Below are 14,776 nucleotides of genomic sequence, written 5' to 3'. Positions count from 1 at the left end.
AGCTGGAATAACTGCTCAGTTACTTCCATCTGCTGTTTTCCTTTTGGGCCCTCACTAGAGCAGAGTCAGTGTCAGCCAAGGCTTTGAGGGGAAAATATTCCCCTTTCCCACAATGTGGCTTCTCCCTTCCCCCATCCCTCAATTTCTAGCCATGATGGCAGTCCCATCATTCTAGGAAATGGGGGGGCACTTTTCTGCTTGCATTCAATCCACACAACAGAGAGTAAACTCACGGAAAAGTGTGGTTCCCTTCCTTGAGACCAATTCCCTCCAGTTTCTGCTGCTTTTAGTATCTGCAGTGTCTTTAAAAGTTTCTTTTTTTGCTTCCTATTCCTCATTTCATTCATTGTTACCTGATACAAGCTACTTTGCCATTATTGAAATTGGAAGCCCCTTCAAAATTTTAAATGTCTATGATTCTATGATCTGTAATTGGTGTATTTTAACATTAGTTTCCTTTTGCTCTGTTTGTGACACCTTTTTTCAAATAACTAACACTCTTAAGAATGTGGTTTTTTAAAAAAATTCATATGTTTTTCTTTTTAAGCAGATATTCATTTTAAATTATTTATTTATTTATTTATTCATTTTTGGCTGTGTTGGGTCTTCGTTTCTGTGCGAGGGCTTTCTCCAGTTGCGGCAAGTGGGGCCCACTCTTCATCGTGGTGCGCAGGCCTCTCACTATCGTGGCCTCTCTTGTTGCGGAGCACAGGCTCCAGATGCGCAGGCTCAGCAGTTGTGGCTCACGGGCCCAGCTGCTCCGCGGCATGTGGGATCCTCCCAGACCAGGGCTTGAACCCGCGTCCCCCGCATTGGCAGGCGGACCCCCAACCACTGCGCCAACAGGGAAGCCCCAAGAATGTGGGCTTTTAAAGAGGTGTGTCACCTCTTTGAGGTCATCCTTTTAGTGCACTACTGCTAGCTCATGTGATTAAAAAACAAAACAACATAATAGAAGGAAAATATAAAGTCCTTGCACATAAGTGGCACCATATGCTCAAGTTTATTGAACAGACACAAGTTACACACTGGAGACTAATAAGCAGAACACTGTACCAGTTTTCACTAACTCAAATCAAGTTAGTAAATGACAAATTTTAGAAGACACTCATTTTATGTCTCACCCAATGTGGGTGATCACAAGAGAGCTAAATAAAGAAAATTATTTTCTATGTTACTTAGGTAGGAAATTAATTGATATACACAGCTTCCAAGTTACTTTAAGATATTGCAAAGTGTTTCAAAACTAGCAGGGAATAGTTCATGTCCAGCCTGAAATAAAGTGTAAAATGGACCTTTTAGGGGTAAATAACTTCATTCGTATATCCATCTCAAAATCATTCCTTCCTGCTAACAAAAAATACTAATAAATCTCCATTTAGATTAGGTTTACTAAATTAATAATGACTTTGAAATATCTAGGTTTGGTTACATTGTTATATTGCACTTGAGAAGAATGACAAGAAAAATCAAAGATTCAGTACCTCTCCCAAGAAATTCATTATATATCAGAAATTACAATGAAATACAAGCATATATGCATTCTACATATCCATAGGTTCATCGTTCAAACTAGCCTACCAACAGGTTAAAAGAAATACTCTCCAAAACACTTGAGTATTAAGTCATTTCATTCACCATTTTGGATCCTATATTCGATTTTCAAATTTTATATTTTTTTCTTATTAATCAAACTATCACATATACAAGCTATCCAAGAGCACTAACACAGTGACACTGAGATAAGCAACAGTCAAACACAAGGATTCCACGAATGACTTATTCTTTGCCAAGCTCAACACTACATTCTCTAACACAGGAACATCAATCAACTTACAATTGTTTGCCTTATAAAAACCAGCAGATCTATTTATTATATACTATACTTTTGCCACATACATCTCTCTTAGGGTCATGATTCACTATGAAAAATCTTTCACATCCTCTTAAGGAAGCCAGTATCGTCTCTAATACTTGAATTTTCTCTTTATATAAAGTATCAGTGAGAATTGACTATGACTAAGTAGTTTCATAACAGGTAGAATTGTGGCACTAATATTTTGATTAATTGTTTTACAATTCAGTATTAAGAACTTAATCAGAATTACAATAACCACCAATTACAAGAAAAAGGTAAAGGGAAGAAAAGGAAAGCGCCTCCCTCACACAAATGGTTCTCAAAATATCAAGTCTGAAATAAATGCCTATTTAAGAAATCAACAACAGCATCAATATTTCTTACCAATATCAAATGTTTTAAATATTCTCAACCCCAACCATGTGTGTTTTCTTAAACTGAATCAGATTGTAAGAATTTTACACTCAAAATGGCTTTCAATTCTCAATAAATCACAAACACAGCAGTGATTATTTTTTGACATTTTAACCAAAACATTCACATGCTACTTTAGGGTAAAAAGAAACTCACCATTTCCCAAATATTTTCCTCAAAGACTAGGTTTTTAAATTATACTCCTACCATATTTTTGTACAGATATAAATCTTCATTTTTCTTAAAGAAAATACTATTGCTTTAAACTACATTCCATAAGAGCAATTTAAAGCATCATGTTAATTTCCATGACAACATCCTTCAATCTCCTCCAGTCTAATGCTCTCCCAACTGAGCTATTTTGGCTCCTCCTTCAATCTCCAGTAAAAGATTATACCTTGAGATAAGAGGCCATAAAAGGAATAGATTGTGCAAAAGCAAATAGTAACATTTTTTTAAAAGAGTGACTTTCTATCCAACAGGTATTTTCAGGAATGACTGCTATTAGGTGGGAAAATAGGTAAGGTGAACATTGTTCTAGACCAACTCAGTGACTGTCTGGTGGCAGGCCCTAGGATAAAAATATTTTTTTCTTAAAAAACTTTAAATTTATTGGTAATAAAAATACTTACTGCATATGACTAAGATCTTTTGAGCTACTAATAAAATCTATATTACAACACCTATTAATTTTGAAAATCACTAAAGCTAAATATAGGGTCTTGTCAACGTTCTAACTTGTATAACTCACCTACATATGCTTCTATTTTATGAATATATTCTAGCTTAGGCACTTGTTAGGGAGTTATAACACAAGACATGGCAAGATAAATTTCAATTATTTTTAAAACATAGAAAACTATTCAGTTATTTAAGGGACATATTTATCATTGCCTAATGAAGACAGTAGTTAAAAAGCTATCAAACTCTCAATTTCTAATGCACAACATGATGTAATTGCACAAAAATAGGTATAATTAATAGTTATCCCCAGGCCTGGAGGAACTGTGAATAATTCACATATTCCTCTAGAAGGTTCATCACCCTACAGACTTACAAAACTACAACTTGCCACCTGTGCAGCTTTTAATTAAAAATCCTAGAAAAGTAATTTATATTAATAAACCTAAGAAAGTTTAAAAAGGTTTCCAATAACTCGAATTGCTTATAAAATAACCTCTAAGAAGTCATTTTGATAGCTGGTTTCACATGTTAGACTGGTTTATAGACTGGTTTTACATGTTACACCTGGCTTCAACTGAGGTAATATCCATCTGAGCAGCACCACACTATTGCTAGAAGTAAACCAGTGAGCTACTTTAAGAATTTCAATTCCAAGCATTTCTTGCAGGGTTGGGAGGTTGAGTGCAGGTTCCTCTAAGTTGTAAAGATTCCTCATTGATCTTGACACATTCTCAGTAACAGTTTTGGAAACGTAAGGAAAAATACATATATAGGAGGAAAATAAATTAATCCCAACTGAAAACTCTTGCTTTAATCTAAGAACAAACTATTAATAATCAACTCTGTCAAAGAACTACAAACATAGTCTTTTAATTTAAATGCTTCTTTTTTTTTTTTGGATTGTATTGTGTATAGCCAGACTAATGCAATGGAATAAATGTACTTTGGAAATGATTTCCAACTCCATATGGCTTCAAGCATCATGATGTTTAGCAGAAATTAAATGACTACACAAAAGAGGCATTTTTGATTATAAAACTAATTTTTAGTATAAGTTGACTTAAAGGATTTGAAATAGAACTTAAACTTACACAAAATAAAATGTAATCAAATGGACTGGATAAAAATATAAATAAAAATTTAATAGCATGTACTCAATTTTCAGATTAAAACAAAAAACTGTACCTTTGCTATTACAGGAAAGAGTTTTGATGGGATCATGCTTTCTTCTTTTTTTAAAGTTCTACCACATAGGTAATATTAAAATCCAAGTTTATGCAGTTATAAAGTTAGCTTGAAAACTCAACTGTAGTGTAATGTGTATTAACAGTAAGTATCTCTACAAAAGATGTGGATCCTAAGGTCCAAATGTGGATTGCTTTAAAATAACAAAAACAACAACAAACAAAATCCAACATACAAAATCAGAAACAATAATTGTAGGAGGTACTATTTTAGATAAAGTGGTAACTCAGGCACTACCTGTCTTACGTACATTGAAGAAGATCTATCACTTGAAATGTTATTATTTAAATACCTAAAAATACAAGTCAGTGGATGTGTATTAAATGTATGTCTGAACTTAATTATAATGAAAAGGTTGACAAATATTGCTCTCACTTTGTGCTTAATACCAATGGGTACCATCAGCAGTACAGTCTTGGAACTTTATTCCTCATGAAGGAAATTTTAAAATCTATAATGAAGTTGGTACTTCTAATGGGACAGGATGTAGCACAACTTAAAAATCACAGTTAAGTTTCTGAGTTTCCTTCACCATTTTCATGAGGTTGAAGCTGTTCCCTTTCTTGTTCTTCTTGAGGTGGCCGGACACGTTTAAAGAAGCCCATCTGCCAGGTGAAAAAAAAAACTCACATTACTGCCACATCAATAAAGAATACTGAAAGTATTCTGAGTGACCATATTATGACCAAGAAAATTTAAATGGCACTTAGTTGAATTTTTCTTCCTTCAAATGATAAGGAGTGCTCATCATGCATCATCATTAAAGGTCCCTTTCTTCTTTCCCTCCCTTCTTTTGCTCCCTCCCTTCTCCTTTTCTTCTGCTTCCCCTCCCTCCCTCTCTTCCTAAGTCCATCACTTACCCTGTACATTACAAATACCAAAACAGCCAGTAACAACAATCCTGCGAGAACTGCTAAAATGATCACCCACACAGGTACAGGCATGGGTGCTGGCTGAATGCCCCAGGTGACATTAGTGGTAACCTGTTGAGGGAAAAAGTTCTTGAGTTTTAAAAATAGTTCACTGAATCATTCAACAAATACCTGAATGTCTACTATATTTTATGTCAATGTTACATTATTTTCTTTTCTAGTACATGATAATTTATGATTACACATTTGGTATCAATAGCATACACACACACACACACACACACACACACACACACACATGAAACTCTCAACAGGTTAACCTCTGACTGACTCTGAAATGATTTTTAAATAATCCAACCCAGTTTATGATGTGTTGGTCCCATTTTAATCCTCGAATTAAAGATTTATAAAATGCCCTCACTTACTGCAGTTAATTTCCAACTTTCTAACTCTGTGGGGAGAAATTCCCCAAATTTTCCCTCATGAAATTTAGTGATGCTAAGTATCTTACAAAGGACAAGATGCTAAAGTAAAAGGTCTACCTTTAACAATTCTGGGATGGGGGGAGGAAAATAGTAATATTAAACTAGTTTATACTAGGTTATAATCCATTCAAATAACTCAAGTTACTTTAAATTATCAAAATAATTAACTGCCATTATTTAAAATAAAATTAAAATATCTACGGTATTGAACTGAGTGCATTTATTCCATTTCCCCAAATCAATGACTTACCAATGTGGAGTTGAAGATGTCCTCAATTGGAAGGTTCTTATAAGGAAACTCTATGACATTAAATGAAGCAGACGACTTCAGAGAATACGAATGATTCTGGTTTTCCTTCTATATTGGAATAACAATAAAATGATATTCTATATGTCAGGTCTTTTTTATTTCTTCGAAAAAATGGATAAGTTTGCTGAATGCTGCATCTGCCCACTTACATTCATAAAGGTCTCAGTCCACAGTAGAGACTTTACATACAGGATTGCACTCTTTCCTCTGTCTAGTCGCCCCACCTGGCAGACAATCTTCAAGCATTCAGCAATTCCACAACCCTGCCAAAAAATTACTTACTTAAAAGAAAAGATCATTCTATCATCTCTTCAATATATGAAAAGTAGACAATTGACTTGTTTTATGTGAAGGTTAAAGAGATGATCTAGATTCTTTTGCCTTAACAGCAGTAACGTTTAAAATGAGTAGGCTAATAGTTGAATCTATGAATGCTTCTTGTTATGAAGGGGTTGGTTTTAATGTGATTTGTTATGGAAGGATAAGTGCTATAATATTAAAATATTTATTGTTATATCTAGAACTCAACATTCTTTAGGCAAACCCAGAGCATGGTGATTTTATTTAGTAAGACATGAAAATCAGATCACAATATGCCTGTAGAAAAGAAAAAGAAACAGAGTGAATCTTTAATAGCTATTCTACGTCAGACCTGTAGAAATCAAGTGCCATGAGTGTTTTTATCAGTAACTTGAAGGCAGACAGTCAAAAGTAATAAATATTCACCACCTTCTACATGCTGGTCAAACTGCATTAGACATGTCATATGCATACACCTCACAACAGTGTTATCCAGTAAGTGACACCTCCAGTTGATGAATAGGAATAGAAGCAAACTCCCTTGACCTGATAAAGGGCACCTATGAAAAGCCCACAGCTAACATCATACTTACTGGTGAAAGAATGGATGCTTTTCCCCTAAGATCAAGAACTGGACAACAGTGCCCACTCATGACACTTCTATTCTACATTGTTCAGAAGGTTCTAGCCAGTGCAATTAAGCAAGAAAAAAATTAAATAAACGGTATTCAGATTGGAAAGAAAGAAGTAAAGCTATCTCTATTCAAAGATGATAGAATCTTACAGAAAACTTTAAAGAATCCACAATAAAACTATTAAAGCTAATAAACAAGTACAGAAAAGGTATAGAATACAAGATCAGTATACAAATATGAATTGTTTTTCTATACACTAGCAATGAAAAATATGAAAATGAAATTTAAAAAAACAATTCTATTTTAAATAGCATTTAACAAGAATAAAATACGTAACTAAGGAAGTGCACAACTTGTGCACTGAAAACTACAAAATATTTTTGAAAGAAATTAAAGAAGACCTAAATAAACAGAAGACAGCTCATGTTCAAGGACTGAAAGACTTAATATTAAGATGGCAATATTACCAAAGTGATAGAGAGATCCAATAAAATTGCTATCAAAATTCCAAAAAAAAAAAAAAATTCCAACTACCATTTTTGTAGAAATGGACAAGTTAATCCTAATATTCGTATGGAATTGCCAGGAACCCCAACTAGCCAAAACAATCTTGAAAAACATGAAAACACAGCAGGGCTCACACTCCCCAATTTTAAAACTTACTGCAGAAGGACAATGATCAAAAAAATTAGGGTGTATGTATAGATCAATGAAATAGAATTGAGTCCAGAAATAAACCCATACATTCACAGTCAATTCATTTTCAACAAGGGAGCCAAGACCATTTAAAGGGAGGAGACAGGTCTTTCCAACAAATGATGCAGGGAGAGCTAGAAAACCACATGCTAAAGAATGAATCTGGGCCTCTACTTCACACCGTATACAAAAATTAACTCTATATGGATCAGAGATATAAAAGTAAGAGCTAAAAGTATAAAACTTAGAAAACCAGGGACTTCCCTGGTGGTCCAGTAGTTAAGACTCTGCGCTCCCAACGCAGGGGGCCTGGGGTTTGATCTCTGGTCAGGGAACTAGAGCCCGCATGCCACAACTAAAGATCCTCCATGCCACAACTAAAGATCCCACATGGCACAACTAAAAGATCCTGCATGCAGCAATGAAGATCCCGCACGTGGCAACGAAGATCCCACGTGCACAACTAAGACCCGGCCTAGCCAAATAAATAAATAAATATTTTAAAAAGTAAAAATATTTTAAAAAGTAAAAAGTAAATAAATAAATATTTTAAAAAGTAAAAATAAATATTTTAAAAAGTAAAAAAAGTAAAAAATTTTTAAAAAGTAAAAATCTCCAGGACTTTGGGTTAGGCAATGGTTTTTAAAATATGACAGTAAAAATCTAAGCAACACAAGAAGAGATAGACTTGAGAAAAGAAATTTGGACTTCTTTAAATTTAAAACCTTTTTTCCATCAACAAATACTATCAAGAAAGTAAAAAAGACAACTTACAGAATTAGAGAAAATATGTTCAGTAACAGCTCTGATAAGGGTAGTATCCAGAATATATAAAGAACTCCTCATGCCTCAACAACAAAAGGCAAACGACCCAATTTAAATATGGGCAAAAGGTTTGAATAGAGATTTTTCGAAAGAAGATATACAAATGAAAAGATGCTCAGCATCATTAGTCATTAGGGAAATCCAAATAAAACTACAATGAGATGCTACTTCACTCCAATGAGGATGACTACAAAAAAAAATTTTTTTTTAAAGGCAATAGCCTTTAAAAAAAGGCTTGTGACCTGTTGGGCTTGAAGGCTTTGCAGGCTCTGGTTTTCTCTTTGAGGTAGACAGGAAGACACTGGAGTGACACAACCTGACCTACTTTTAAAAGGATCGTTATGGCTTCTATGTGGCAAATAGACTGTCGTGGTGACAGGGGCAGAAATATGGAGTCCAACTGGAGGTTTGGCAATAGTTCAAGTGAGAGAGGAAGGTGGTCTAGGTTAGGTCGTGGCAGTGGTAGAGACGGCAAGAAGGGGCCACATTCTGGCTATTTTGAAAGTAGATAATGACAGAATTTGCTGATATGTAGGATTATGAAGTTTGAGAGAAAGAGGAGAGCCAAGCACCATGCCCAAATTTGGGACAGAGAACAGAGTTGATATTTACTAAAATGCGGACCACCACAGAAAGATCAGAGTTGAGAAAACTCAAGGATATGTTCTTAGAATTAAGTTTAAGATTCCTATTAAATATTTAAGAGGAGTTCCAGTAGGTAGTTGGATAATGGAGTCTGGAGTTCAATGCAGAGTATCGGGTTGGAAATATTAATCAAAGTCATCTACATAGAAATGGTACTTACCAGCCATATGAATGATTAAGATCGTCTCATATGGCACTGTCAGATAGAACCTTCTACAATGACAGAAATCATCAATGTGGAGATACCTGCGCTTCCCGAAGTGGTAGCCACTAGCCACATGTGGCTACTGAACACTTGAAATGTGGCTGGTGTCTACAACACTGGACTACACAGATCTAACGAATGACCATAGGCGGAGCAGACAAGAACTCTGAGATCTGAGCCCTGGAATACTCTCTAGAGCTTAAAGGTCTGGAAATGGAGATTAAGACAAAGTAGCCAGTTGTGGTAGGTGGACAACCAAGAGAGTAGTGCCCGAGAAGTGAGAGAGGAGTGTTTCACAGAGGAGGAAGTGATTAATTGTGCCAAAAAGTCACTGTGCAGTTGAACTGAATGAAAACTAAGAAGAACCATGGAATCTGGAGATGTGAAAGTAACTGGTGATCACTAATGAACATAAACACTATACCAGGTTCTCTGTTAGTTGATGGTTTGCAGATCTGTTAAATTTTAAAAACTTAAGTGACAAACCTCTTTATAACATTAGAGTTATTAGACAGGCTGACTCAATAAAAGTTGATCAGAATGCTAATTATTCTTATATTTCTGTTGAGCCCTTCTGTTTTTTTCTGCAATATTGAACATAAGCTTCAAAGATTAGGGTGAGACCGAGAAAGAGGTCAGTTAAAGGAGTGCAGTCAGAGACATAAGTTAGAACATAAAATATTTTTATTAGTAAGCTACAAAGACAGATCATTTGAAGAAAATGTGGCATTAATTCAATTAGGAACAAGGAAAGTAAGAGGAGTGAATGGTATAAAAATATACGGAGTTCTTTCTAGCACAGCTATTGTTCCTTTTGAAATGTTCTCTGGCATCAGTTCTATAATCACATATTTTAAAATATTTAAGGTGCTTGTTGTTGAAATGCCACTTACCAAAGTGTGCACATCTCCTTCACTGAGGGTGAGATCCCGCTTAGTGATGAGATGGTTCCGGTCACCTTGCCCACCAATTGTGTCATTCTTTTCAGTTGTTTGCGAATTTGAGATCTAGGATTACATAATTAAACTGGTGGTAAATAACAATGGAAAATATTTTGCATTGACATTTTGGCATAAACTGTTATACGTGATTGAAATATAGTGACTAAAAATTTGGTATGACAGAAAATTTACCACTTAATATATGGCTAAAATTAAGCAAAGGAAATAAAGATTAGAGTCCTTAATATGCGGGAAAAAAATTACCTCTACCTAGCCATCATTTTCTCCCCTTGCATAGCTAGAGAGGAAACTGATAAAATACTTAGAAAAAGCTTGAAATTTCACAGTGTACATCTGTGATGTATGTCAATCATGAGTATACATTTTTTGCTTTGTTTTCTTAACTTTCCTTACTCCAAACTGTGATAGCTTTTTTTTTTTTAATAGTTTAAAATTTATTTATTTATTTATTTAGTTTTGGCTGTGTTGGGTCTTCATTTCTGTGCAAGGGCTTTCTCTAGTTGCGGCAAGCAGGGGCCACTCTTCATCGCGGTGCACGGGCCTCTCACTATCGCGGCCTCTCTTGTTGCGGAGCACAAGCTCCAGACGCGCAGGCTCAGTAGTTGTGGCTCACGGGCCTAGTTGCTCCGCGGCATGTGGGATCTTCCCAGACCAGGGCTCGAACCTGTGTCGTCTGCATTGGCAGGCAGATTCTCAACCACTGCGCCACCAGGGAAGCCCCTGTGATAGCTTCTTATCCAAACATATGTGCTAGGATGGAGAAGACTATATCCAAATAGAATTCCATAAAATGACATTTTTCTAGGTCAAGTCAAAAGAGCCAAGAGTAAAATGTTATATCTTATCCCAAAGACAAAAGTTTCAACATCCAAACACCCTTGACACATATTACATGTGGATAAACCACTCTGCGATAAAACCAAAGTCAAATTGGGTCACTTAAGAATATCTCCGGATGGGAACTCCCTGGCGGTCCAGTGGTTAGGACTCCGCGCTTTCACTGTCAAGAGCGTGGGTTCAATCCCTGGTCAGGGAACTAAGAACCTGCAAGCTGCGAGACACGGCCAAAAAAAACACAAAGAGTATCTCCGGAGGTTCACTAAACACTACATAAATAAATGGTTTACTAGGACTTCACAGAATTCATCCTTACTCATTACACAAACAAACAATTTAATTCATAGTGTACTGGTTATGAACTAAAATATTTTCGCAGGATAGATTTATTATTAAAACAATTGTTTATTTCATGCATTTCTTTTATAGATTTAGAAAGAAAAGCAATAAAATATCATCATAATAAACAGTTGCTATTAAGCACATTACCTTAATTCTCAAAGGGTTGATCTCCATATCTGAAGTGCAGTTCATTGGCCCATCAATATCATATTGAAGGATGTACAACAAAGTGTTATTGTTATATTTGTAAGGCCACTGAAGATTTAGCATTGCCTTGCTGAATGAACTCGGACCGTTATTTCTCAGCTAATGAGGAGAAGGACATGTAAATACTTTGGGCAAAAATCTATTCTATAATCCTTCCCCTACAGCAACTTTAGGAATCATTAAGCAACAGGATTTGAATAACAGCAGTGTTTCCATAGTTACTCTAATATTACAACATGATCATTATTATGCAAAAGAATCAAATTCAACATCTGCCTCTGCGTAGGGCAGTATAAGTCAGGATGAATACATAAACAAAAGAGGAAAACGTGAAAAAGTTACTGATAAGTGGCATAGAAAATTTTCTTCCTACAGAACCAAAATTTTATTCAGTGACGTATTCCTTTTATTCAAGTAGAACTAACTGGTTTTATTTTATTATTAAAATAATAATAAAATGTTATTTTTAAGTTAATTTTATTATTTTTTTTTACTAATTGGTTTTAAACAACAATTTGTATAAACAGCTTTCTTTTACTACTGGAAGCTACCTGTCTAATAAAAATGAACTTAAGAATAGGGAAAAAATTCAAATAAATCTCTGGTACATACTTAAACTATGCAGAGTTTACATAAAAGTTAAATAGACTTGTTTTTTAAAAAGAGCCTATCTATTCCTCTCTTTGTTGGCTCTCTACCAGGTATCAGTTAAATCCAACAGCTGCAAACCTCGTAGATGTGCTGAACAACTGGCCCAACGTCTTCTTCAGTCTCAGGGTTCTCCTTGTGCTCCCAATTTGGAATCGGAAGAAAGATATGATCAGGACTTGAGACTCTAAACAATGACCAAAGAAAACCTACCATGAATATCAAAATGATATGGTCAGTTCATTTTCAAAAGTACCTGGTGTCCAAATGAATAAAATCAGAATTAAAAAAAAAAAAACCATACATTTAACAGACAAAACAAAAACAAAAACTATACTTGTATGTGTACATGCACAGATGGACATACAAACTACTCTTTATTGAATCTAATGTAACAGGTGAATTGATAACAGGTGAACTTTTACATAAAAGTTCAATAAATTTATTTTGTGCCACTTTTGCCATGCCTGGTTTATTTCCAAAGGATTATCAAATAAATATTCGGGGCTTTGGAATACACCCAGGACCTTCTTCTTTCTACAGAAGCTACAGCTCTAGTAAAACGACACCGAAACATGGAGTGTCTACTATCCAAAAGAAGCTAGGGGCCCTAGGACTTACTTTTAAGAAGTAACTACTTTTAAAGTAGTTTAAATCATGAGAATGAGATACTCAACTGGGTAATCATACTGACCCTCTTATCTCAACAGCAGCTAAAACAGCAAGGTCAACTTTGTAAGATACAACCGGGCTTACTTTGTCAAAAAGATTGGAGCTGAAAAAGAAAAAAATATATGTAGGACTGACTTGAGCATAATCGTCATCAATAGCATACAGAGGCAAATGCAGTGAAACTAAAAGTAAACAAATTAAAAGCGGTAAAGAAATGACAAACTGCACAAATCAAAATAATTATTTTCATTAGCATTTAATTCCAAGAAGATGATTTTTATTTAACTTTTAGTTTTGTTTTACAAACTCAAAAGCAACATAAATTATTCTTATGATGTAAATATTGATTTTAAAATGCTATAATTAAGTACTAAAATTTTAGTCTATCCTTTTCCAGAATATTTAAGTATATTGCATAACATATTTATAACAAATAACATTTCCTCCATAGTTATTATAAATGGAAAAAAGTTGTTTTCCTACCTTTGGATTTGTAAGTCAAATTTCACGGAAGTATCCATCTCTGATTGCTGGTGCACACTGAAACGAAGACCAGCTAGGAGCTGAAGGAGGAGGGAAAGATGGCAATGTTAGTTAGAACAGTGTCAAATTAGTGAAATTTCAAATCCAGCGTCCAAAGAAAAAAGAATAGGGTTTTTCTGAACTTACAATAAAACTGAAAGTACTCTAGCAAAGATAGTTAAGTCTGATCTTCTATCAAATCTCTATTATTTCAGACACTTGGGCCAATCCATAATGGAGCCTGTTTAACAATGATTAACCATAATTATATCTCCTTATAATATTAACTGATTATCTCCTTATTATACTAACTAATATTAACTTTCTGAAAAATGCAAGAGGAATTGCTTGTTGACCCAATGACGGTATAGTAGTTATGCACAATAATTTGGTGACAGGAAGCTAACACATGAACTTGTGTTAATGGAGCAGGAAGGAAGAAACAGATGGCTTACAAGAGTGAGAGAACTTGGCTAAAAAGGACAGATGTAGGGCCAGAACCAGAATTTCTCCACGTCACCCACAACTCCATCAATAACAAACATCTTAACTTCTACAGGAGGAAAACTGTTATTTTAAAGAAAAAACTGAGCTACAAGGTAAGGGAAAGCAGCCTTCTTGGGGGGTCACATAAATGACATCTAAAAATGGCCCTTCTAGGGGACCTCGTCAAACTGCCTCCCACTTTACAAAGCTTGGAGCCGGCCACAAGAATCAACCTGGAATTATCTATACTGAGTGAGCAGTGAGTGAGAAAGCTAGCGAGAACGAGAATATAAGAAAATAAAAAGCATGCTCACTTGTTAATGAAACATTGTAGTTAAAAACTGTGTTAAATACATGTGAAAAAATGCAACTCTGGGTACTTTGTTCAAGCCCTTTTCCCTAAGAGACCTTATATCTAGAAATAATAATGACTTTTAATGGAAAATATATTTAAAGAAATATGAAATATTTATTTTTATTGAAATATATTTGACATATAACACTGTAAATTTAAGGTTGATTTGATACATTTATACACTGTTATATGATTGCCACTGTGGCAATAATTGCACCTCTGTCACATTACATAATTACCATTTCTTTTTTCTGGTTGGAATTATTAAGACCTTGTCTCTTGCAAGTGTGATGATTATAATACGTTACTGTTGTCTATAATCACTATGCTGCACATTAGAGCTCTAGACTTACTTGCAAGTCTGTACCCTTAAACAACATCTAATAGGAGAGATGTTGTTTATATGGGTAGATACGGAATAGTCAGTCCCATATTATCATAGATCTTCAAATTACCAATATCTATGTGCTTATTAAATTAAATTCTATCAAAAAGGTAACATGAAATATACTGCTGTTTTTTTTTTTTTTTTTTTCCTTGATAATAGGAATTCTACAAGGTATATTTTTGT

The 14,776-nt window shown here is 34.7% G+C and overlaps 1 protein-coding gene across 2 annotated transcripts in view; it reads right to left on the bottom strand.

The window, feature by feature from the left end:
* Nucleotides 1-980: 980 nt before the first annotated feature.
* ITGAV (integrin subunit alpha V) overlaps nucleotides 981-14,776 on the bottom strand; it is a 90,369-nt gene continuing 76,573 nt past the window's right edge. For both annotated transcript variants that reach the window (XM_028168587.2, XM_028168588.2), the window contains exons 22-30: nucleotides 13,326-13,405; nucleotides 12,865-12,945; nucleotides 12,252-12,357; nucleotides 11,463-11,621; nucleotides 10,068-10,181; nucleotides 6,018-6,131; nucleotides 5,809-5,916; nucleotides 5,062-5,184; nucleotides 981-4,806 (exon numbers count right to left, since the gene is read on the bottom strand). In XM_028168587.2, the coding sequence (XP_028024388.2) occupies nucleotides 4,711-4,806; nucleotides 5,062-5,184; nucleotides 5,809-5,916; nucleotides 6,018-6,131; nucleotides 10,068-10,181; nucleotides 11,463-11,621; nucleotides 12,252-12,357; nucleotides 12,865-12,945; nucleotides 13,326-13,405 (981 nt within the window). In that variant the 3' untranslated portion in view covers nucleotides 981-4,710. The remainder of the gene's footprint in view (nucleotides 4,807-5,061; nucleotides 5,185-5,808; nucleotides 5,917-6,017; nucleotides 6,132-10,067; nucleotides 10,182-11,462; nucleotides 11,622-12,251; nucleotides 12,358-12,864; nucleotides 12,946-13,325; nucleotides 13,406-14,776) is intronic.

Source organism: Balaenoptera acutorostrata, chromosome 8 (assembly GCF_949987535.1).
Source record: "Balaenoptera acutorostrata chromosome 8, mBalAcu1.1, whole genome shotgun sequence".
Lineage (NCBI taxonomy): Eukaryota > Metazoa > Chordata > Mammalia > Artiodactyla > Balaenopteridae > Balaenoptera > Balaenoptera acutorostrata.
Note: the sequence above shows the minus strand (reverse complement) of the source record. Positions and strands in the feature narration are given on the sequence as shown.